Raw genomic sequence first — 25728 nt, 5'->3', positions numbered from 1 at the left:
AGGTCTACTTTAGGCCACAGTGAAATGCAGATTGCTTACAGCTCCCAACCCAGTCAGTCATCTTACTCTGCTTAAGTAGCTCCTTAGATTTTTGTGGCACCCATAGATTTGAGCAGTCATTATTTTATTTCCTTCTGTGTTCTTAAGAAACTCATGGTTAAGAGACAAATCCTGTGTGAACTCATGTAACAAATCTGTTCAGTCACAGCTGTCCTCTCAGATTTACATTTTGAGATCTTTCAGGTTTGGACTCAGTGTCATGATGAATTTTAAATTTGGGGGTGATACTTTGCATGTTTCTACAGCAATAACTTATTTAAAATAAAATAAACTATTTGAAAATCTAAGGGTATGCCAAATACCAGTGATGAAATATCTAAATAAAATGCTAGAGCAACAATTCCTGTGCTACGTAACTGAATTTCTGGAGTCTGAGATACACTTTTGATGAAAAATGTGTTCCTATGTTGCGCAGGGAAAACACTGTGGTTTCTCTACTTCGTTAAATTTTACACATTATTGTACATAAGCAAGTAAATCAGGTGTTTTCTTAAATCTGCTGAACAATTTTCCTATTAAACATTTTATTTCCTGTGCTTTCAAGAAATCTAGCCAGAGACCATCTTAAACAGTTACCAGGGAATAATCTTGAGTAAAAGTCACAAACAGCTTAGATCCACCTCCACACCGGGAGACCTTCAAAAGTTTTTCCTAAGTTGGAGAGCAAGACCGAGGTTCATGTCTTTCAGATTGCTGCATTCTGAAAAACTGTTGAAGCAACAGCTTCCCAGTTCTGATAAGCATGCTGAGCACATTCATGACTACCGTGAAAAGACAGTAACATTTAAATCCTCCTCAAGCTGCTAATATATGTTCAGAATTAACTGCTTGTTCATGTTAATTCACTGAAATTACTCGTTTCTTATTGCTGTTTCAACCGTTCGGTTTTTAAGCCTGTAATCCTGAAATTATATTCCAAGTGAACCAAAGTTGCTCTGCAACTGTTAACAACCAGCTCATCCCTCCACTGACCTAAGCGTGAATAAGAAAGATTAAACTGTCAGAGATCTCCTTTTCCATATTAATTCCTCAGAATACAGACTTTCCATGCAGCACCAGACAAGTCTGTGGTGCAATGTAAACAGAGTGTTTAGACATTTGCTATTTTTGATGTGGGTTTATTTTTGTTATACATACTTTCCTTCCAGGATGATACAAATTATCTCACTAACATCTGTCAATCTCAAAGTGAATTACTAGATCATTTACTATACACCTAACTTTCAAGTAAACACAGGACGGAACACGTCTTTCAAGATTTAAGAATATCAAACTCTGAAAACACTTCTTTTAGTGGATTTTCTTTATACCACGTTGATAAGGATTTATGACCATATTTGTAAAGACAGTGCTACAGAGTGGATCCTGCAGTATTTATTTAGAAAAAATATACTGGATACAAATGACTAATGTATATTTCAGGCATGCCAAACATGATATACCTAACAATGTCTGTTCCTGATGTCCTTGAAGAGCAAAGTTGACCTCTTGAAAAACAAGAATCTTCCCTTTAGAATTCCATTGCTAAAATATTCCATCACCTCAAAAACATAAATAGCAATTCCTTCTAAATTGTAACATACTGAGAAAAACAGAATTATCTTCTGAAGTCATTCCCATCCGCTCTATTCACCCTTTACCTCAAATCACTCTGTGTCACCCTGAGAAGCAGGACTGTGACCAACAGCAAGCAATGCGCAGCTGGTAAATGTGTAAGCAAAACAAAGTATTTTCCACATAAATATTCTTATAATAAAAGGGTAAATATAGATGTTATATTTGTCCTTATATTTGCTACATTTGTCCTTAAGGTTTTTCATGTAGTATCAGCCTTTAGCAAAGATTTATCTATACAGAAGAATAATAGCTTAACTAAAGCTATGCTATTACTCCAGGTCGACAAAGCTAGTGGAAATGTGTACATATGCATGCTCACACTCTGTAAACCTGGCTTATATTGATTTAGACTGCAACATTCTATCTTTAGACAAATAGGAGCAAACTGTGTATACACTAAGCCTAAATGGCTTAAAGAATCCTACTAACCGGCACAATGTAGATTTGCTTTTGTGTATCATTAGCACACCATTTTTACCTTAAGAAGTTAATAGGAAATATTGCATGACCACATTCAGTGTGCACAATGTCTGCAAAAGACAAAAAACTAGCACTTATATCCACATTTAATGCCCTTTGAATCTTTCATAATATAGCGGGGGAAAAAAAGTACAATAACAGCAGCATATATATTTTGCTGACTGACATTCAGAAAAGCTGGGCCAGGAAGGTGGAAGGATTGCTTGCCTCACAATTCTATGCCCCCGCAGCCAGCTATATCAAGTATGCTGCAAATTTTTCTTTTCCACTCCTCCAGGCCCAGTGGGACAAGGCAAGCCAGAAGACTGTACATTACAGCTACCACAACACAGCACCAGCACCTGGTCACAAATACCGTGTACATCCAGGATCACGACACTGCTGCAGCATTTTATAGTGCCCATTACTAGAATCCACAAGCAGATGTGGTGCACAAAAATAGTTCACTGAAGTTATAAGAAAGTCCAAAAAAATAATTATTTTTTTAAATGAGTAAATACTGTATTGTAAAAGCCTTTAGACATTCTGAGAAATGTACTAATAACCTACGTGCTCTTTAACCACTGCCTCTATACACCTTAATTCCCCACTGAAAGCCCATAGCTAAGTACTCATTTTTTTACTTATTTAATTCATATCAACTGTTATAATGGCTCATGTGATAGGAAAATATCAACTAGAAATTTTACTAATACATTACTGCCATGAACTTTGAAATATTGATTGTTTGAGTCATGCCAAAATAAATACTCTGCTAGTTTAGTTCTGACTGTTTTATCTAATAACAGGCTAACTCAAGGTAGGACATTGGCTTCTAGCCTAATCTGGCTTAGAATCTCATCTTTTCTCATTTAAGTACTTTCTATGAAAACAAGCTCTTCGTGGACATTTCTATAAAGCACTGTAACAGCATGTGAAAAATTGCCCTATGGTGTCAAATGACATTAAGCCCCATGGAACCAGGTACCGCAGAATTTCCACAGAGTCCTTATGCTGAAACCAATTCCCGTTCCAATAATTCAATCCAGGCAGTTGGGTTTGTTTGGAGGGTTTTTTTTTTTTTAAGATTTAGAATTCTGGTTTTGTACTGAGCATATCCAGAGAAAGCATTACATTTTTTTCCACTCGGAACTACTGTAAGAATCAAGACTGAAATATACTGAAATGCAAGGTAGATATGCACTTATCACCTACACAAGCAATGTTTCTTTTTTAGCAGTATGCTTATGCAACTTTTTCTTACAGAACACAGATTATTTCTTTTAATTACATATTTATGGTCTTTCTCATTTGTGTCTGGAAAATGACAAAAATTCTTCTGCCCTAGGAGAAGATTGAGAGTTAGGTCTTTTCACGCTGGAGGAGGCTCAGGGGGCACCTCATCACAGTTTTCTAATACTTAAATGGTGGCTAGAAGGAGGACAGAGGCTCTTCACAAGGAGCCACATGGAGACAACAAGGGGAAATGGGTGAAAGTTGCACAGAAGTTTCATCTTGATATAAGAAAGAAATTTTTCACAGTGAGAATATAAAGTCAACCTCCCCATTGCCAGAGGTTTTTAAGATGTCACTGGGCAGGGTGCTAGATAATCTCATCTAGGCTTCCTTTCCCACAAAAGGTTGGACCAGATGATGTTTTGATGTGCCTTCCAACCTGGGCTGTTCTATGATTCTGTGAAAATAAAAAGTTATTTTCCAAAGTTACTGCAGAAATAGTGAACAAGGATTGAGCAGAGAAAAAAACTAGAAAGGTCCTAAAAAGGCATCCAAGAATGGCAGAATCTAGAAAGCTATTGTGTCAGCTACATTTGTTATCAGCTACATTTAATTTTATTGTATAATGTGTTCACTGTGGCAAATGCACATCATGCTTGGGTCTTTTACCTTACACTGGAAGAAATGGCATTTCTTTAAAATAGTTCACTAGATGGTGTCTTCTTTACCTCTAATGTGGCAAAAAGTACAAGCACACACACAGAGGAAGCTGGTGGGTATGACAACAGTTCAAAGCCCCAGATGAGGCCTGACATCTAGGAGATGTTGCCTCTCAAAGAGGCAAAAAGTGTTATCAAATACCACCTCTCTTGCCAATACTTTCCCTATTTGAGTCTTGGTGGGAAACACAATCTCCCATAGCTGTATGTCCTCATGTCTGATGACTCCTAGCTCTTTATCTCTGACTGCATGCAATTCAAAACTTGCCAACACATCATTTTACCATTTCTCTTAGTGTGAAATGTAGTTATATTTTACATCCTTGCCAAATATACTACAGTTAGCAGAATACATTTGCCTATAACCACATGATCTCTTAGGGCAACTTGCTCTATTTTTTTTTTCTGATGCAAAAAAACCAATAAAGAGGTCTCATTAGCAAAACCAGCTTGCTAACATAGATCTATTTTAAGTTACACAATTAATACCTCTGATGCTATCACACTTGCCAGACACTGGAATTCTTCCTTCACTTTCCTTGATGAGATGCCAGGCACTTTGGGAAGCTTCTTTCTTATACTAATTCATGCAAAGCAAGAATGGAATGGAATGGAAATTAAGAAAAATATGAAAACAGAAGTAATTAGAACAAGAAAGCCATATGACCTCAGAGATGAAACTTATATTCTAAAAACTTAGAATACAAGAAATAAATGTAAATGGTGAAGTCTGGTTCTTATTTAAGGAGACTGCTGCTACTACTAGCAAATTCTTCTACAGCATTAAAAAAGGATTCTAAAGTTGAAAGTTCAAATAGAAAAAAATCTAGGAAAGAGACTATAACACATTGGAAGAAGAGTCACAGCTCAAAAAATATAGAAAATATTAAAAATATTGAATGAAGGGTTCTGTTTTACACAGGAAAATATATGGGAGGAAAAAAAGCATGAAAAACAAAATGACTAGATTTTTTTATGTAAATGCTGGCCTCACAATACAAAAACAACATTCTAAAAGAAGATAACGTCCCCAGACTGAATGGCTCAAGGTTTAACAACAGAAGTGTACTTCAATCTTTGTAGTGAAATCAACCCTCATTAGTAACATATGAGCACCACTGCAGTATCTTCTTATGTTTCGGTGCCCTAAATAAAGTGAGTTGAAGTTTAAGTAATCACCCACTGACCGAATGATCACATCATTCTTGCATCAAAACAAGATCTATTAGTTTCAGAAAGGTCAGACTTCATTATCTTCCTCCTTCCATGGAGAATACTTCAGGTTTGTGAAGGAGACAGCAGTGCCAAGGAAAGCCAGCAGTACTGGTGTCTCTACTGTGTATGACCTGCAAAAGTCTTTTATACTCTCTATTCACAACCTTCCACCACTACTAGAATTCTTACAAGCATTACTTACAAATACTGTTGACAACTTGACAACTGAGTAAAAAACTGCAGACATTATTCTGTGGACTGGGCACAGGCCAGATGAATCATGACTTTATTAAAATATGCAGCTTGTTGTCAACTGACAACAGTTGATATCTGGTAGGTTGCTCAGAAAAATCTCGTAAAATGATTTTGAATTAAGGTTTCTATACAGGACATCAGCATACTCATATCAGCAGCACAGACCTGGTGCTCCTCATTCCCCTTCTTTTTCAGGGTCTCTAATAGGCCCCAGTGGACTGGAGGCAGAGGGCTGTAAGAACTCAGCAAGTGAAGCTGACTTAATGGATTCTGGTTTATTTCTGCAATCCTCAAGGCTCTCAAGATAGCAGGTGCAAACTTAGAATAATGAGCCGTAGATGAAATAATAATTGGGCAAGTTCTATCTTGTAATCGATCTGCAACTACTTTAGCAACAGCTGTGTGTGTATCCAAAATATATCCCGTAGTACTGTACACAGAGTGAATGGCAGCTAAACAGTCCTCCTCAGAGCACCAGCCAGCCACCAAGTCCTGCTGAAGCTTTTCAAGTAGATCTTTCCGTAGCTGGAAGTGACCCTGATTTTCCAGCTGGTTATATAATTGTGTCACCAGTTGTCCATCCTCATTAGCAATCAGGTGCAAGTATCGCTCAAGATTGGAGGACTTCAAAATATCTACCGCTGGTGAAAAAGTGGGAATTAATTTTCTTCCCCTCAAATCATAAACACCTGCTCTTATGAAGTCAGTCAAAACATTGTTTTCATTGGAAGCACAAATACATTTTCTAATAGGAATTCCCATCATTTTAGCATACAAAGCAGCTAATATGTTGCCAAAGTTTCCTGTAGGAATGCAAACATCTACAGGGCTTCCTAAAGGAATAATAGCTTGATGAACAAGATCAAGGTATGCAGAGGCATGATAAACTATCTGAGGAAGCAGTCGTGCCCAGTTTATGGAGTTTGCTGCAGCCAAAGATGTTCCATATTCTACTGTAAGAAAGCCAGTATAATCTGAATTAGTAAAGATTTGCTTTATAGCTGTCTGGCAAAAATCAAAATCAGATTTGACACCTACTGACCAGGCATTTTCTTTCTGACAGCCAATCATCTGTGATTTTTGAATTGGGCTTACTCCATCCTCAGGAAAAAAATTCATCACAGCAATTCTCTGTTTGTCAGCGTCATGGAGACGACTAAAGCCATCTAGGACAGCGCTCCCTGTGTCACCAGAAGTAGCTACCAGAACCAAGTAATTGCAGCTTCTGGGAATGCAGTATGCAAATATATGTGGCACCATCTGTAATGCAAGATCTTTAAATGATGCTGTTGGTCCATGAAATAACTCAAGGAGAAACTGATTGCCTGCCAGATGCCGAACTGGTGCAATTTTAGAACAAGTAAAGTTTTCTCCATAAGCAGTTTCAATAATTTCTGCCAGCTTAGAAGCAGGAATATCAGCAGGATGTATGCACCTTTCTAGTATCACCTGGGCTCTTTCAATGTAAGTTGCTTCTATTAGGCTTTGCCATTCTCCAGCAGTGAATTTTGGAAGTCCTCTCTCAGGAACAAAGAGTCCTCCATCAGGGGCTAAGCCCTCAGTAACAACGTCACTGAAATATTTATGACAGTCTTTTTCCATACTCCTTCCAGACCTACTAGACCTAGTTGAAATGAAAGTTTCCAGTTCCGAGTTTTGGTATCTCTTCACAGCATCAAGTACCTTTTCTGCTACAACCTCTGCTGCAACATCCCCTCCACAAAGAACACGAATGTCGTACCACCTTTTGTAGAACTGCTTCCTAAACTGAAGTATGTCCTTGAGAGAAATACCAAGGGACTGGCCCACGATGCGATCCACTTTCATTGATTTCAGCCTGCTCATAATGACTGTTGTGGGCACATCCAGATAGACAACTATTCCAGTTTTCTTCATATGCTGCATGCTAGCAGCATGCATTGGATTGGACCCAGTAAGGGAAATGACACTTCCAGATGCTGAAAACTTCAACAGGGCTTTTCCTTCCTCCTCTAAAAATTGCTCGTTACCAACATCCTGCAGTTTTTCTGACACACTCATATTCCAGGTTGTTTCAAGGACATCATCATCAATGTCTATGACAGGGCAATCTAGTTTCTGACCTACTATTCTCCCAATCGTTGTTTTCCCAGCACCCGGAGGTCCCATCAGGATAATATTTTTGTTTCCAACAAGAGAACGGCTTGAGAACCATGACTTCCATATCTGTGCAAATGCAACAGGCCTTGAAAGCACCACTTTTAAACACATACTAAAAAGACTGGTTTGGGTTATTAGTCTCAAAGGCCGATACTGAACAACGTGCAACATCTTCTGCTGGGTTGGTTTTGGTTTTTTTCCAAGCCAACTTGACAATCCACTTAACTGCTTCAAAAAGAAGAAAACAGTAATTAGTCCTTCAGCAAACATCTAGGAAAAAAACCTAAAGGATGTGAAATTCAGAACAAGAATTCAAACATAAAACCAGTTACGACTTCATCAGTGACAGGGAGGCATTTTTCAGAATAAGACTCATTCCCCTCTCCTGCATAGTTCCAGCTCGCTTCCACTGACAAATCCAACTTCAAATAGCTCATGTCCTCAGGGTAAACAAAGACCTCCAAACCTAACACTACAATACTATTTGGAAATAATATTGTTTATAGGAATTCAAAATCAATTAGTTTTTCCTCTAGTAGACTTAGTTGCAGATTAACTAGATTAACTTCTTGTAATCAAAATGCTAACAAAATGTACATTTGTCCCACCTCCCGAAATACTTTGATTTCTTATACTTTCTAAGAAAACAAATGCAAGATCCACATAAATACACAAAAGACTCACAGACTTGTGCAACAGCAAAGCTAGAAGAGATGCATCCAGTTCTCTTCTGAAGGGATAGCAAACCAAGCAAGTGATTTGTGAAGAATTCCTATAATGGAATTGTATTGAGTGTAGTTTGTGTAAAGTGACAGAGAGAGAGAGAAAGAACACATCACGAAGACACTCTACCCTCAAAAAAAAAGTCACTAGGAAAGTTGTATCTCCAACAAAGTCTAAGCAAGAAGCTCTCAACACTGTATTCTGTATGCTTAGAGAAATCAACACAAACAGTATCAGCACAAATTGCAGCACATGATTTGTGCATGATATTTAGGGCAAAGGGGGAAGGACTCAAAACCTCCATAAAGTTCAGGTGGGGTGGGGGAGAAGCAAGCACAAATTTGCACAGAAAATCCCTACAGAGTAATTTTTTATTTTAGTTAGGCAAACAAGTATCACTTTGTTATTGTTAATTTTTCAATATTCATGATGAAAAATGGTTAAGGAAAAGCAACACTGAACTTCCTTTTAGGAAATTATGAAGTTTTATATGGAAAAATCCAACTCAGTTCTTGCTCATCAACTGTAAAAAAATAATATACATATAAAATAAAAATATCTATTTGCAATATATATAAATAAAATTTAAAATGAATACTTTTAGTTGCTGGAGTCTGCAATACAAAGAGATGGTTGACTAAGCAGCAAGTTGTACTTTTTTTTCCTCCTGGCACTGTAACATGTAACCAAAACAGCAATCAGCAACTTCTAATAACTACATTTTAAAGACTCAGTCTAGCTGCTAGCACCCCAGCATTTGCTTTGCACTGCTTATTAAAACATTTTAGTTTATATACCAGCTACTTTTAGCAGTGAAAAAAATTTTCATGAGAAGGTGCTTCCCCACATTGATCAAGACAGACTAAAAAGAACAATTAAAGGAATTCACTACAGACTAGGTTTCCACATCCTTCAATTGTTCAGGCCTGTTCTCTAGATGCTCTCCAGTCCAACAGCCTTTTATCACTGTGAAGAGCAGAAGGTGGCCTGGAATTGCAGTAGAAGGCAGGTGAGCACCCAATGGGAACTGCATCATCTTCCAAAGACCTATTCGTGATTAATCCATGTTTACAGTTGTCACACCAGTCCTTTAAAGACCCTGCTGTTCCCCACCAGAGTGCATAATACCAAATGACTCCAGAGACACAGGTCACAAACTTCAAAAATGACACAGAAGCTCAAGTTCTGTAAGAGCAAAGCGCAAAAACAAAGACTCTGCTTCCAGATGCTCCTTGCTCTAGATAGTGCTCTGTGTTCCTCAATCTGTCTTTTACACTCTACTTTCTTTACCAAACTATTAGCATACATTACAAAGTCAAAGGACTTCCAATAATTTAAATCTTTGCATTTGCTCACTTCTGCGTGGAGAAATGATCTTGCAAACAGTAAGTATCTGTGTTTGCATCCAGCGCTGTGACGTGATAAAGATGCTGTAACTGCAAGGCATAGATCAGAGTACAGATGGGCAGTCATACTGTATATTTTTTCTCAATACTTGCAAAAGTATAAGGGAATCATCTTGTGTAGATGCAATATAAGTTTTTTTCTAATAGTTATTAAAAAAACAATCTGCAAAGAGTAGTTGTAATATTCAGTATCATTATAAAGCTGTACTGCAATAGTAATGCACTCTAGCTCTGTATGTATGTATTCACTATAGGGCCAGAAAGAGAACTTCTTATTAAACTTCCAGATTTAAAAAAGGTAAACAACATTTTAGTGATTTTATTTCTTGAATGTAAGAATCACTTCAAGAATTGTGTGTGAACTGAGGGAGTACAAACCATGCTAAGCATAGTGACCTTCCTACCATGTCTAGTTGCACTACAGATTCACCTGGAGGTGCAGTCGCTTGGTGTGCACTAGACAGCTGCTGGATGTAACATCTGGACTGCTTCATGAATCTAGGCCATAGGTATTGTTTGAAATCAATTTAGTTAATCTGGTGCAAAAATTTGCAGGGAAGTCCTTTATTCAGCTACTCAATTCAGCCTATTGCAGTGTAATCCGATTTTGCACCCACGTAAAGTACACGTACACAGAAGCTTGCAATCATTGAATGCAACTTGTTTCTTTTAAATAATTTTTTGTTCATTTGGCAAAACTTTACTGCAAGACCAGCTCGAATTAGACTGTACCACTGGTAGAGTTTACCGGTCTAGTTAGAACACCAAGCTATCTAATTTTATATATAAACCCCATGCAAAAAGGGTGGGGGTTTTTTGAAGCAGAGCTTACATCCACACCTGCAATGAAATTTTAAGTTTTGACAATACACCTTGACCCTTCACTTGGATGCTGACAGCACCTACATATCATTAGCAATTATCCACAATTTTAACAACCATTGCCGCTGACAAGAGTTCTAGTGAAAACCAGGCTTTGGTACTGGTATAGACACAAAGTTTGCAACAACATAACATACAGTTAAAATTCAGTAACCAAACAAGTCAGTGGCAGTTTGCAGCTGTCAAAGACCTCAAGGTAGCTCCAGACTAATACGTATCCTATTTCAAGATTGTTAACACTGGACAACTTCTATTTGACTTTTCTCAGAGCTTGTATGCATAGGAAAAAAAAAAAAAAAAAACGCCAATCCCACAGCAAGCCATTCAACTTCAATCTTCTCGTGATCATCCTACAGCCCAAGATCCTGCAAAGGTTCCCGCCTCACCACCGCGCTCCCTCCGCCTCACCGTTTCGACGCCCCAAAGGTGTCAAAGCGCGGGTGGGAGAAAGGGGCCGGCCGGGCCGCTCCGCGCCGGGGAAACGCAACACCACAGAGCCGAGTGAGCCGCGCCCGCTCACCCACACGCCCAGCGCAGCCCCGGGCTCCCCACCTCCCCTCCGGAGCGGCGGTGGTAGTGCCCCTGCGGTGGCGGTGCCCGTGCCCCTGCCCTGCCCTGCCCCCGCGGCGCGGCTCCCTCGTCCTCAGGCGCCTTCAGGCGCCCTCAGCGCGGCGCGCGCGCGCACGTACCGGCAAGGCCGGGGACAGCTGCCGCAGGCGCCACAGACACCGCGCGCGCCTCACGCGCCCCCAACATCCCCCGCACCGCACCGCACCGCACCGCACCGCACCCCTCTCCCCCACCGCGCACGCGCAGGCACGTGCCCGCCCCGCCCCCTCGCGGCTCCGCCCTCAGCTGCCCGGCACGCCCGGATTCGGCCCTGCCGGCTTCACCTCCTCGAAGTACGCCTGCGCGGTTCTTGACGTCACGCGGAGCGACTGTGCCTGCGCTGTTGCTCCCGGCCAGAGGGAGGCGGAAGCGTGATGGCGTAGGTTCCGTCCCCTCGTGGCGCGGTTACTTAGCAACGGGTTTCCCTAGTAACTGCGGAAACAACAGCGTGCCGGCCCGCGCCTGCCTCGGCGGCGGCCTGAGAGGGCGACCGGACGGCCACCGGCTGGACAAGCGAGGGCCGTGCGCTGAAGTAGGGTGAAGAGGGAGCTGTGAAGAGGGAGGAAACGTGAGGCCCCCTCATGGAGGTGAGCGCTTCCCCGTGCCGGGGTCCCCTCGGCCGGAGGGTGACGACGCAATGTGCTGAGGAGAGCATCCGTAACTTCCTGCCCCACCTGGAGGAGAAGCCTGTCAAACCTCCCAGGTACGTGGGTGTGACAGTACCACTTGCAGACACGGTGACTGGTTTTGGCAAGGCAATACAGCTTACGGGTAACAGGTATTTAAAAAGCCCCATAACCTAGTTTTTGCGTAGTTATTGCTCCTCCTAATGAGTCACTAACATCCGAGGGTTTACAGCCTGCTCCATGAGCTGATGATTTGTGTCTTCAATGCCATCTTGATCATTGACAAAGCGCTCTTTCCACGCAGAGGAATTACATGGCATCTTTGTTATTTCTACTTTATAACACTTTTTCAATGAGCAGCTGGAAAGTTGGGTTTATAAAAATTTTTTCTCAGTGCTGCACTTCCATTCTTTTAACATGTCAGCTGTGTCTCCTGACATTGTTTTTTTTGCTTCTCTTTCTCACCCCTTACCTTAAGAACATAAAGGTGTTTTGTCCTCCCTAGTATTACTTCCTTTGAGAGTTTTTGTAAAATTCTTATTTGATAATTGTGCAAACATTGTTTTTTCAAGTCCCTATTACTTTATATGAAAGAAAGCTGTTAGCATTTTTAGTGAAAGGTTAATGTAGGTCATAACTCAATGTCTTTAAAACAAGTAGAAACATCAATGACGCTATTAGAACAAACATAGTTATCCCTTTTCAGGTAAAAGGGTTCAGATTTGTGAGATTCCTAGTTCTGAGCCTTTTCCATGTAAAAATAGATCATACATCTTTTTTTTGTTTCCAATGTGAATGAAAGACACTTTTGTCAGACAGAGGAAAGTGAAATGACAATATTGCAAAGCACGCAGCACACTAAATCCATTCCTGTCCTAATACCATTCTGAGATTTGGATACTCCATAACCCTCAGGTTCAGTTTAGGCAAGAGATTCCTTAGGTTGGATGCAATCTGACTAAATCCCCTTCTGATCTCACTGACTTATGTTGTCACCCCACTTCCTGCTTTGGTTCTCAATGTGCCAAATATCCAGCTGCTAACAACAGCGTTGAACCTGGTTAATATCATGATCTGACCAGTATTAACTAATGCGTATAAAATCTAGAGTCTCTTTTTCAAATGAAATCATATATATTTCACTTCCAACTGACCGGGTACTACTTATTTTCCCCAACTCTGATGTCCCAAGATGACACCTAAGGAATGCTAACTGTCTTCGTACAAATGTGTTATCTTTTTTCCCCTTGCCCAGTGATGAATGGATTAACATTCTTAAGTCTGCCATAACCATGTTTTCTTCCTTGCAACCCTCTCTAACCATATTGGTGTATGACAGCATTTAGCCACTGTCTTGGTCTGAAAATCACTGAAAAGATACAACTGCCACATCTCTTTGTCCAAAGGAATGCCTATAGCTGTCTTACAAAAGTCATCTTTACCTTATGCCAACATGTAATAAACTCAGTACTTTCTCATTCCAAGACTGTAGGAACCCTACTAGGTCAAACTCCTCATACAATCACTACCTTTCTCTACCGTGTGGCTACAATGCCACTCCTAGCAAATGGTGAGGAATGCAAATATTTATGAATGTGGTGGGTTTGTGCCTGTGGCTATAGCTGTTTGCCCTGAATTTAACAGAAAAAATAAATCAAACCTCATTCCTTATAATTAGGGGTATTTCTGGAATTATATGTAATCGTATGTACATAATCCTCTTTCTGATTTTGGAGACCAAATCTCCAGAAAACAAAATAACTCCCATTTTTAATGAAGTCCTCTTACACATTCTAATGTTATGATCAAGTACAAATACATCTATTGGACATTTGCAGCTCACATACAAAAGCTTTTATCCGTGTTGCTACTATGATTCCCATTCACTGGCCCCGCATGACATCATTTCTTTCATACAATTTCAGTATTTCCGTAAAGTAGGTTGTGTTATAGGTAATTGTTTTTGTTCTTTTTTTCCTTACCTGAAAACATACTATAGTTTTTTCATAAACATTTACATTTTTCCTGTGGAAGAAAAGCGTGACTGTTTTATCAGCTTTTCTCTACCATAAATTAATATGACATGTTTCCTAAAGATGGACAGATTTTAAAAGGTATGATGAGGTAGCCTTAACCTCAGGAGCAGGGAGTTCTGCTCCCTCAGGAAAACATCTGTGACAGCTCAGTCCTTCAGATAGAGGCAAGATGCTGCTCATCAGCTAATCATCAGCATTTGGCTTCTTTTGGAGAACATGTTTGCATACTTTTGATTAAAGCAGAAGTTGCGGTGCCATATGTAACATTATACCAAAACAGCAGTGTGTGCCTACCATCTGCATACAACTTTTCATGTCTGAGCCCTTACCAATTTTCACATTAGCTGTTTCAGTTAGGGCCAAAACCACCACTGATTACAATAGTTCAGGGTCATAGTTCAGGTCTGGGTAATATAAGAGTTTGCTGTGCTATTTCAGAGCAGTTACCCATCTCATCTAGTCTTTTATAATAGTCTGTAACAGATAGTTCAACAGGAACATTGAGACAATGACACAGTGGACAGTAATTAGATAAACTGATGATCAAGGACATTCTGTCCAACTCTCAACTACATTTGACATGTTTTCTGAAGCATGAGGTTTTACATACGTCTAAAGTACGTTTCATCCCATAGAATGAGGCAGTGAATGTTCTCATTATCAGTACAGATCTCATATTTTTTTAAGCCAGCTGAGCTTTTCCCTAGATGTGTTTGATTTCTGTGTAAGGCCCTACAATGTACTGCAACTGCAGCTCCTGAAACAGCTGAGGTACATTGGCATTTACATCTGTCTCATACTACAAACTTTCAAATGTAGAAAATCTAGCAAAATAGGTTCATGATTACTATTTTTCTGTAGATGCATAACAGCTGCCTATTTTGGATGCATTCTTGCACAAAATAAATAGCCACATTAAAAAAACTTCTCAAAATTGATTTAATTAAAAAATAAAGATTAAAGCATGTAATGTACAACCTCATAAAAATAATAAATTCATGCAAGCAATACTCAAAGCAGTTTATTTCCAAAATTTAGGTTTTGTTGAGTTTCAAAATGTCTGTGTTCAGTATTTATATGAAAAGTGCATATAGGAACCATTTCCCAAAGTGTGATAATACTGACCTTGGAGACACAAGAGAAGAAGGAAGAAGCAAACTAACTTCAGATTCAAAAAAACCACTTGTCAGTGCAGTGCTGGGCTTAGCCTTAGTACGGAGGTTGTATAAATGATGGCCTTTATTTGGGAGAGGGTACAAACCAAAATAGCTTAGGCTTTTGACATGAACTACTGCAAAAATGTATATTCTTTGAAGAAGTATTTTTAACAGTTTTCTGACCTTTAACTTTATGGGCATTTTTTAATGTCTAAGGTATATATCCACATTTAGACCATCCGTGAAACGTGAAGCAGAGAAAAATAAATCTCAGTGGAAAACTATGGGACCAGCAAAAGTTGCAGAGCCAGCTCCAAAAAATTTTCTGCAGAAACATTCAAAGGAACCCAAGCTACCAGCAAGTAAGTGTACATATGAAATGTGATGTATTTTTAAAGTTTTTAAATTGATAATATTAATGTTGAAAGTAACAGTTATGGAGAATCAATTTTTTTAAACATTTGAAATAATTTTTATATACTGGGGCAGTTTCCATTGTTCCTTTTATAGTATCTATGATACCAAAATTATTTCTGTATTTCACAAAAATGTTTATTATTGTGTAAAATACTGAAACAAGCAACAAGGAGATTACATATGTGATTAGAAAATACAGTAAGTATTTACTCTTGTGTGGTACAAAACCAGCTGAAATATAAAGAAAAATTATATCTCTCTTGGCTGCAGCTATTCAGATGTTGAAGATGGGTTGATGGTACTTCCATCCTGCTGATATTTCAATTTGTAATTATATAGTTGAGATTTATACATCATTGTTTTCTGCAACTGAAAATTAATATTAAAATAAATAATATGAATGGGGGTATTAAAAGTGAGCTAATTATTTTTAACGCTTGAAGAGATATGGGAAAAGTATGTGTGCCTTTCTTGATGTTATAAGCGACATAGAGCTTTTACTCTTCAGCACTCACTGTTGGCTCTTAATCCCGTAGCATTAAATTGGCTGGCAGCATTCAAAGCATAGAATTTTTTGGAGAGCTGCATGTCGCAGAAATAAGAAAATTGGAATATTTTGTTGCAAAATGCACCCTATCTTTGGGCACAAACCATAATTCTGAGTAAAAGGAGTTGGCAGTTCTAATGTTCAGCCCCACGGCAGGTTCTGCAAGGGTGGAGTGACCTTCTTAGTGCTGCTGGAGTTATTAAGTACATTGCTGTCAGAAGTTGTAATTGAGTTATAAACTTTTGGCTTGAAATTGCTTTTAGCCTGGAAAAATAGAAGAGCTTAACGTACTGTATAAAAAAAAAAAAAAGCTGTCTAAAAGAATGTCGAAGTCCAGCACCCAAATTTGCATGACACACGCAAATGGCTTTAGCACTGAAAATACAGGCTGTCCCAGGAGGCTTTGGAGGCTTAATGCCTCAGGCAATATGGGTTATTAGAACCTTAAGGTAGGCTTTGGTCCCAAAGGTCCTGTAGCCATCCTGGGTTGTTTTTGAATAAAGCCTTCACTTTTTCAGGGAATCTGAACAGCATTCAGTATACTGGAATGTAATACTTCATGACATCTGAGCGTGAATGCTTCCAAGCACAAGACCTTATTAAATTACCACACTAGTGTTTTAGATGGGCATAGGAAAGGTTGATACACCAATAATTTGGAGCAGTCCATAAAATCCCTTTTGAGTACTTGTATTATAAAATGAGTGTTATCTACTTCAAATTTGCTATACATTGAGATACAGCGGTCTGACTCTCTTAGGCAAGCAGCTCACAATATTTCTATTTCAACTTGTTGATTCAGGGCTTCATAATAGCAATATGTGCTTTGGGGCTTGCATTTGGAGTCAACGTTCCAGAGCCTCAAAATTGCTATGACACATCACAGCTTCAATCCAGGCTAGTAATTTCATTGCCATGATTAGATCCTAACAGATCTTGAGAAGGAACTGTATCATTAACTCTTGTACCTTTGTTGAATTTCATACTTACCTCAGAGAAGTCAGGCCGCTTAATCACTTCTTTTAAAGCATGGCACTTCCATCACTTGAAATTTAACCAGTTATCAGTTGTCTAAATGGGATCATGGCATTGTGTTTGTGGTATCTGTGCCGTCTTCAAAACTGGGTTTGATCCAACTATTTAAAAAATAGATTGCAAGGACAGAACAGAAAGATTGAATTCTTTTTCCCTGAAGTCTGGGATAGTGTAATTCTTTTAGAGACTGATTACTCACCACTTCCTTACAAAGGGTGTGTTTCCTAACCTTCAACTGAATCTTGTTGTATTACTGGACTTTGGCATTCATTTTAACCAAGCTCAGTTGATGGCTCCAGAAGAAGTGGGGGCTCCCAAAAAGTGTGCACCATTGTATTGCAGGTAAGGGTGAGCCACTGCCCACTGAGAAGCTTCAGAGATCTTGTTTCTAAGAAGACATCCTAAGAGAAATAGAGGTTTAAATCTGTGTGTCCTATGGTACTAAGTTATAGCAAGCTATCACGTTGTAAAAACAAAACCCAGGAGAAGAGCACTGGTTTGTGGGTCAGTATCAGGAAACCAGCTGTTGTAGGAATGAGCTCTGCCACTTCTGACCTTACACTTATTTTTTGCCAAAGAAGAACATGAACTCAGACAACCTGAATCAAATAATTATCTCTGATAATGACTGTGAGTTAGAGTTATATCTCATGGGAAATATGGTGGGAAATTAATTGTCTTTCATCATTCACCTGAAGTGAGACTACTCAGGAGACTACTGACTTTCTGTTGATGCCTTGGTGAAAAGATTACACTGAAAAGGAAGAGTTTCTGTATTCTCTGGAGAAAGGATTGTGGGAGGTTGTTTACGAGTGTTAGGAAGCAGCAAGAGCAGGGCTTTTCTCTAAGGAGAGGTGAGCCAGAAATTGAGGGCAACCACAATGCAGGCTGGGAAATAACCCCACCAAAAGGATGCAGTCCCACCACAGCAGAGGCAGGCAAGCAGAGTGGAGTGGTGATGAAAATGTGTCCTATCAATGGCCTAGTGACCATCAGGCAAGATGGGGTGACAGGCCAGGTTCATCCACTGATTCCCCACCATCCTAGGACTAGGGCAGGCATGGCTGAGACAGCTCAGCCAGGGACTGACAGCACAGGGCTGAGCTGAAATGGGGTTCCTGAACCTAAGGGTGTGGGGTGGATGCCCCAGGTGAGACTGGGCAGGGCCATTAATGCCTAAGGGACCTGACAACGAGCTTCTCTAGTAAAAGTATTTTTAATTACATTTGAAAAAAGTCCCGTGCTACTGCAAGAGGAAATGAGTGGCATGTTATAAGGAAAACCCATCTGAAACAACATAGTATTTCCTAGGTTATGAAACTTCTGTTATGCCAAACAAGCATACTCATTTTCATCACAGTACATTCCCAGTCAATTCTTTCATTGTAGATACAGTTGGTTTCTATTTTAATGTAATTTTGTACATAATTTTTCCCTTTTGAAAAATGTAATAACATTAAATCACAAAGTTCTTCATGGCTATTGCTGAGAATGTTTACATGCTCAATTTACAGGAAAAAAAGAACAGGATAGTAAGAAATTGCCTGCACTATCAGTGCCACGGAGGACAGATCACCCAGTTATGGGAATTCAGAGTAAAAAGAATTTTATAAATGCAAATGCAGTTGCTGCTATCACGGGATTGCCTAAAAAACCTCAACCTATTTATGTCGATAGAAGACAGGGAGATAAATATCTGCTTGAAACTTCAGGACTTGTTCCAAAATATATTAAAAAAAAGGTACGTTTTATTAAATTATAGTGGAAATACTAGTAGCAATGCCTATTTTAGGTTCTCTATTGCATTCTCCTGTGAAATGTTTATGATTCTTTTTGCAATTTTTAGATACCACTGCTGTTTGTGGTAGACCTTTAAAATTCATCAAGGAGAAATCACGGGCACTAGAGTTGTGCCTTGCCTTTGCTCTGTATTCACTTGCTTATGCTGTCAGCCAAAAATTAGCAGAATGGTGCTGCTAAAGCAATAGCATATGTGTTGCATTGGGAACCCACGGAGTATCTAATGAGGAGACGAATGGAATTCTGTGATGAATGAATGCTGGCTCTGTAGGAAAGACAGACAGGGAAGAAGAGGAGGGCTTGTCCTTTGGATGAAGGAGCTGTTCAAATGTATGGAGCTCTTCTGTGGAATTGGCAACAGGCTGGTTGAGCTTGTGGATCAGGATAAGAGGAAAGGCCAGTAAGTGTCAGAAGTGTGTTTGTTATGGACCATCCAATCAGGTGAGGAACTGGATGAAATCTTTTTAGGCAGCTTGAGGAAATCTTCAGATCACAGTGCAGCTTCTTATGGAAGACTTCACCCTCCTTGGTATCTGCTGAAAGGACAACCCAACGGGATGAAAGCAGTCCTGGAGCATGTCAGCAACAGCTTCTTAGCACAGAAGGTGAATGAGCCAACCGGTGGTCATGCTCTTCTGGTTCTGCTACTTACAAATGAGAAAGAACTGGTCAGAGGTGTGATAATCAATGGTTGTCTTGGTTGTGCAGGCCATGAAGTAGTTCAAGATCCCCTCCTCCTCAGAGAGGCAGGTGATAGCCTACAGACCCGGTACTTCAGGAGAGCAAACATCACCTTGTGCAGGGAACTAGTATGTAGGACCCCGTAGGAGACAGCTCTGAAAAGCAAAAGAGTTTGAGAGAGCTGACATGCCTTTAAGGACAACCTCCTCCAAGCACAAGAACAGTCCATTCCACCATTCAGGAAAACAAGAGGTATCCGAAGGCTGGCTTATCTAAACAGGTAACTCATGACAGAGCATTATGCAAAAAGAGGCATGACATATGACATAACTCATGAGATGCAAAAAGGTGAAACTGTAGCCCTTGCGGTACCTTTGCATGGCTAAACGTATATTAAATAGATATATATAATACATATGTATTCAATTTCCAAAGGATAAGGCAAAATAGATGTGTTCCCCCAGCTACATCTGGGATATTCAGAAATTATTTTTCCTCCTGGAAACACAATTCTGCCACATCCAGTATGGGATAGTTTATCATTCCTAACTAGTCCAATTTTCATGTATGTGTTAACACTATTCACTCTCTTCTGTGGTATGCAATGTTCAGTAAAAATCAGGATATAGGAAGACATTTCAAAGAAAGTATCTGAGGAATGTGCTTCAGAGAATAGAATCTGACACCATATAAAAATGTAGAATAGCTTGCTGTCATTAACAGGTTTCAAACTCTTCATTCAACCATCAGTTCTTCTAAATAGATGTTTTGCTTTCTGGATTCTGTTGTCTTCCAAGGTTGCAAAAAGGCATTGAAGGGAATTGTTTATATGTTTTGCTCAAGCTACAAAGACAATCATGTTTGATACTTCTAACACAGTGATTTAAGATTTTTTTGCTCAGTGGCACAAAATTCCATTTGAAGCTCTCTTTGCAAATGTAATATACTATGGATTACAGGTATGTCTTTGTTTCCTTCTTAAAAGCACATATAAGAAACTTCTTCCTTACCCTTATAGGATTATGGTGTTACACCAAAATACGTAACACGAAGAGATGAAGAAATGAAGAGAGCTCAGAAAGAACAGGAGGCCAGTAACTTGGAGCATCTCAAAAACAGAGCCATGAAACAGCTATCTGATGAAGAAAGGAACAGTCTTCTTCAGGTGCATATTTTAACTTAGTGTAATTAGTTACATGTACAAAACATTAAATAAGGTAATGTAAGTCCATACAAATAAGAAAAGTATACTAGATTTTTTAAGCGAGGCAAATGAGTTAGCTACTTTTTCACTAGATGGAGCTGTAGAACAGTTGTAAACTGAGCTGAAGAGAGCTGATCTAGCTACAGTTTTAGTTCAATTTTACAAATACTTAAGTTCTGTTAGATTCCTATCCACATTAATGACTTGGAATTTCAGTGAAACTTCAAACGAATGCAGAAAATCACCTATATGGATTTAGTGACAGTTCTGACTCTCTACTTGTGAGAGAGCACACGTGTGCTTTTTTTTTTCCTGATGCATAACATTGCCACTTTTATTGGCAGTTTCTATCTTTATATTGTGACCTCACTGACTAAAGCATAAGGTCATGCTATAAAATGTGGCAAAACCAGAAAATGGAATTCAATTGCAGTATATTTGTAGAACTATGGCTGGAAAAACTGTATTTTGTCAAGCTGTTTTGGATACTGTCTTTCATACAGTTTTTATTGCACAAGATTTTCTAAAGAGAAATAATACCATGAAAGAAGTAGAGCGGAAAAGAGACATTTTAAAAGTATATCCCATCCTTGAACTGGAATTTCTCATGACCATATTTTAGTCAAATTTCCTGTGAAAATGAGGTTTACATTACTGTGATATCTATTTATCAGTCTGTCCTTTAATAACTTGATCTTAGTAGCCACCTGAAACAAATTAGCAGATGGATGGACATCTCCAAGACACTAAATCCCCACAAAAAAGCCAGCAGAATATCTAGAGAGAAAACACAGTGTCTAACTTACAAAGATTAAGTGGTTAATCAGCAAGATCCAAAATAGTTAGCACAGTGGTGTCTCTTGCTTATGCAGCAAGCCATAGAAGGTAGGAAGGAGAGGTGAGGGCATTGCATTGACAGTAATATAAAGAACATAACAATAAGGCTGAAGATTAAGATATTTTTATGGTGGGAAAGGAATGGGACAAGCTGTGACTCTGTGATGGACTGGCAAGTTAACTATGCAGCAAAAATATATGTGCAAAAAGGCATGTGAGTTCAGCTGCTCACAGTTCTGCATTTAGTTTGATAAAATTATGTTCTATATTTTTAAAATACAAGAGTGCACTGAAATATTTTTAATTAAAAATTCTTTAGATCATTTTTATTAACTCAGTATTTTCTTTCTAATTTTTTCAAAAAAAGTTTGCTCTTTCACATAGGCCAGATTACTTATACAGTTATATTGTCAGGAGGCATTAGTGTCCCCAGGGTATGTGGCTTCTACCCAGTACTCAGCTGTAGACATATGGGAATTCCTGTCTTTTAAAAAAATTGACATTGCTAGTGAACACATGTGCACTATCTGATTTGAAAGAATAAGTGGCAATAGATGTCTGAGAACAAAATCAAGCCTCATGAACTTACAAAAATGAAGGGAAATAATTTGTGCTAACATTTTTTGAAGTCTCCATTATGCTTGCTTTGGTTGGGATTTTATGAGAATAAAAGAGAATGTTGATAAATGCAGTACATATTTCTCACTGATCCAGCATATATTAGAATTCCTTATATAGAGTTAGATATTCAGTTTTGTGATCTAGCCCATAGCAATAGTGGTTAGCATATTTATATTGCTGTTGGAGGAGCTGTGAGGGAGATTTTTACGGAGGGAGTCATGATATGCATTTGATCTCTCCACTCTGTAGGGATGGAGTAAATTGTGATGAGTACATGCTCTAATGTGTTTTAAAATTCATTGTTTTCAATGATTTCCAAACTAGTTTTTACTAATGTACACAAAGATGAATTATTTAAAAGAGGCTATGAATGACTCTTGTTTGAAAGTTTTGGAAATATGGTAGACTCGGAGCTTTATTTAAGTACTTTACAGCCATGGATTGTAAAGACCACTAGCGATAGAAGACAGTAAATAAATAGCCTGTTGCTCTAAGTTTCATGTGTTGAGGTAGCGTTTTTAAATTCCTATAGATATTACAATGAAGATTGCTGAAGAACCTTTCCGGACAACACTTAGATGCTTAATACGAATATGCAAAAAGCACAATTTGCTATGCAATAAATACACTGCTTTGAACCAGTAAAATATTAGTTCATATTCAAAGCTATGCTTTTTCTTAGGCAGTACTGGCAGGAAGAGGTAACTTTTTTCTGTTAAATCAATTCATACAGTGGACAAAATCAGTCAAGTTTTTAAGCACAAGCATCCTTGAGTTCTGAAATAGAAGCAACAATTTTCAAAGCTAAATATGTGTTAAGAATAATTCCTCTAAATTTAACTTCAGTATGTTAATCAATTAGCCAGTCTGGGAGAAAAGAGCTTAATAATAGTGGAGAAGAGGACATGAGGTTGGAAATCACAGTGTGCCATAAAATCAGTGTGTCAGTTGAAGCTGGTTTTAGTTATGGAGGAGAGTTGAAAACGTTATCTCCCAAGAGAGCAACTTCAGTTCTTCATTTTTGAAGATACTTTGTGATCTGTAAGGAAACAGAACTGAGAGCCAAGAACATTTTGTGAAAGTGTTTTCTCACTGATAGCCATATTGTATTATTTACTGATTGCTGTATGAGTTCCTTGTAGTAGGTGTGACTATTAAGTTCACACATCTAGTTTTCATGAGGAAATTTGATGCACTGAATAAACTCTACTAAATCCTCATATATGCATGTATAGGATGTGTAGATTTTGTTTATCCTCTTGAGGAGAGAAAGTAAGAGCAATTGTTGCAGTAATTGTGAGGATGTAAAGACAAGTTTCAAATTTTATTTTTCTACCACAATCTGGTTTCATTCAGCATATATTGGTGGATTGTCTCTGATGTTGAATTAACAGGTTTATAAGTATGTTTCAGACAACTGCATGGTTTTTTTAGGCAGGGTTTTAGTCTTAGGCTTTTATATATGGAAGATGCAGTTCACTATATTTAGTAAGGTAATTCTTTGCATAGCGGCATTCAAGAGAGGTAGCAGGTATTGAAATTATTGTTGATAGGGTCAGTGACAGCTAGGTTTTTTAGTCCAAATGATAAATAAGTTGCCTATAAATTCCTGTAAATGTAGATTAGGAAGGGAATGCAATAATTTAGAATTTTTTAAAAGTAGTTCGTAGAAGTTAAAATATTGTGCGATCAGTTTGGTGTCCATGGTCTGAGCAAAGTCTCAATTATGGAAAATGAAGCTGGTGGTTAGGTGAACTGAAACTGCTGCTGAATTTTGGCTGGAGTTCCAAGTATTGGTATTCTTGTGAGTAGTTAAGGTAGGTTACACCACTGCGTGTGACGCGGTGATAACTGTAGTAGCCAGGTTGCTGTTTGTGGGAATGTGGTTTCTTTAGTGCAGTTTGATAATTCCTGTTGCATTTTGGAGAAAAGAAGTGATACGCGTTTTGAGGCTGCTTTTATGAATCCTAGTAGTTCCTCAGTGAGCATGTTAGCATTAGATACAATGGAGCAGTCAAAGTTGCCTACCTGTAGGTGATTGAAAGCAGAGAAAGTCTCTTATATAGAATAAGGAAGAGTCAGTTGTCATTAACCTTGTGCAGTTTTTCTTGAAGATGCTGAAGACTAGAAATGAAGTGTACAGGCTTCCTTCAGTTCCTGGTAGGCTACAGAGTTGACTGTTAGTCACACTGACATACTTCTCTTCAGTTTAGCATTTTGTAGCTCATCCTTCATTGGCTAGTTTAATTAATAAGAGTAAAAATTATTTCTGTTGCAATTACTTTGACTTTTAAGCGTTTAATTAATTTGGTTCAGTTAAGATGATTAAACATTATCCATATATTTATCTAATATTTTAACGTTGCAGTGACACTTATCAAATGCAATATTAACAAAAATGCTTAAGTAGTTTATGTGCATATTATTCTTAATGAAGTAAGTTTTTTATCATATATTTCCTTTTCATGTAACGGCACTAGGGGCTGAAAAAGAACTGGGAAGAAGTGTATCGTGAATTTCAGGGTCTTTCATTAGAAATAGACACCATATCGAAGAAGATGTATAAAGAAAAGCTGGAATTACAGATGAAACAACTGGAGCATGACATAGAAGTAATTGAGAAGCACAAAGTTATCTACATTGCAAATGAGTAAGAACTGTTTTTCAAATACTGCCTCTTTCCTCCTTTTCTTTTTCTCTATTCCTACATCTCCAAGAAGCACCCCCCTAAATTCTCAGCAGAAGTTGACAGCACCACCTTTTCAGAAGGAAATATTCAACTAATATATGTAGCTTCTTAGAAAAGTTGTTACATATAGCTCTCATCTGTATAATTCACAAAATATTTTGAAATAAAGTTCTTAATTAAACTTTGAGTATGAAAACATGAATTTTATTATTCTTTGTAATTTTTATTAACTACTAAGATTTCTATAAACATCATACAAAAAGCATTAAAAAATACTGTTTCATATGTTTGGAACACTTCTTTCCTTGCATAGCCAAAACAAAATGAAATAACTGGCTGCTGAAGACAGCTTGGTAAATATAACTTCAAGGTGGGATGGCTTTTGGACTAATTATTAAGCAGCTGTTGCACTTAAAAGCTTGAGTGATAGTATTTCTAAGCAGCTTGGCCTCTGCATAACATTTTGTGTACTCATTTTTTGTTACCAAAACCAATTTTTATAGTGGAAGTGCATAATAATATAGACTTCACGCAATACAGATACCACATGTAGCTTGCTGTGTGTGTTTATGTATAATTCTGCAATACTATAGTAAATCTACAACTAAAGTAGAAAAATGTGGTTTGATTGCTGTTATATGTGTAATGTTAGAATGAAAGCAATATACTAGCATGTGAGTCAAGACCTAGGCAGAAATTAGCACACTATACTGCAATTATTTGCATGAAAAAGAAAAATTGTTTTTCTTTCCTACTGC

The 25728-nt window shown here is 38.4% G+C and overlaps 2 protein-coding genes across 9 annotated transcripts; one reads left to right on the top strand and one right to left on the bottom strand.

Moving 5' to 3' along the window:
- Positions 1 to 1419: 1419 nt before the first annotated feature.
- On the bottom strand, positions 1420 to 11492 carry THNSL1 (threonine synthase like 1). 8 transcript variants are annotated; one of them, XM_074866318.1, is made up of 4 exons: positions 9780 to 11308; positions 8385 to 8472; positions 5727 to 7928; positions 1420 to 3829 (listed from the first exon to the last, which is right to left on the bottom strand). In XM_074866318.1, the coding sequence occupies exons 3-4, from the start codon at positions 7869 to 7871 to the stop codon at positions 3740 to 3742; spliced, it is 2235 nt and encodes a 744-aa protein (XP_074722419.1). In that variant the 5' UTR covers positions 7872 to 7928; positions 8385 to 8472; positions 9780 to 11308; the 3' UTR covers positions 1420 to 3739. The 8 variants fall into 8 exon arrangements, with proteins under 8 accessions (XP_074722419.1, XP_074722381.1, XP_074722409.1 ...); XM_074866280.1 differs by lacking the exons at positions 1420 to 3829; positions 9780 to 11308 and adding exons at positions 3838 to 4671; positions 11401 to 11492; XM_074866308.1 differs by lacking the exons at positions 1420 to 3829; positions 9780 to 11308 and adding exons at positions 3838 to 4671; positions 11401 to 11492 and having other exon boundaries at positions 5727 to 7925.
- Positions 11493 to 11727: 235 nt separating this feature from the next.
- On the top strand, positions 11728 to 25157 carry ENKUR (enkurin, TRPC channel interacting protein). Its single transcript, XM_074866351.1, has 5 exons — positions 11728 to 12023; positions 15356 to 15501; positions 18653 to 18879; positions 20638 to 20784; positions 24762 to 25157. The coding sequence occupies exons 1-5, from the start codon at positions 11902 to 11904 to the stop codon at positions 24933 to 24935; spliced, it is 816 nt and encodes a 271-aa protein (XP_074722452.1). The 5' UTR covers positions 11728 to 11901; the 3' UTR covers positions 24936 to 25157.
- Positions 25158 to 25728: the final 571 nt, after the last annotated feature.

Source organism: Strix uralensis, chromosome 1 (genome assembly GCF_047716275.1).
Source record: "Strix uralensis isolate ZFMK-TIS-50842 chromosome 1, bStrUra1, whole genome shotgun sequence".
In the NCBI taxonomy this organism is placed as follows: domain Eukaryota; kingdom Metazoa; phylum Chordata; class Aves; order Strigiformes; family Strigidae; genus Strix; species Strix uralensis.
The sequence above is the reverse complement of the archived record's forward strand: the minus strand, read 5'-3'. Positions and strand labels throughout refer to the sequence as shown.

Coding starts and splice junctions, on each gene's coding strand:
- THNSL1 (XM_074866280.1), bottom strand. CDS start 7,871: ATGTTGCACGTTGTTCAGTATCGGCCTTTGAGACTAATAACCCAAACC. Junction 4,672..5,726: donor AGGGGAATGAGGAGCACCAG/GTCTGTGCTGCT, acceptor TGCATGAATTAG/TATAAGAAAGAAGCTTCCCA.
- ENKUR (XM_074866351.1), top strand. CDS start 11,902: ATGGAGGTGAGCGCTTCCCCGTGCCGGGGTCCCCTCGGCCGGAGGGTG. Junction 15,502..18,652: donor GGAACCCAAGCTACCAGCAA/GTAAGTGTACAT, acceptor CTCAATTTACAG/GAAAAAAAGAACAGGATAGT. Junction 18,880..20,637: donor CAAAATATATTAAAAAAAAG/GTACGTTTTATT, acceptor TTACCCTTATAG/GATTATGGTGTTACACCAAA.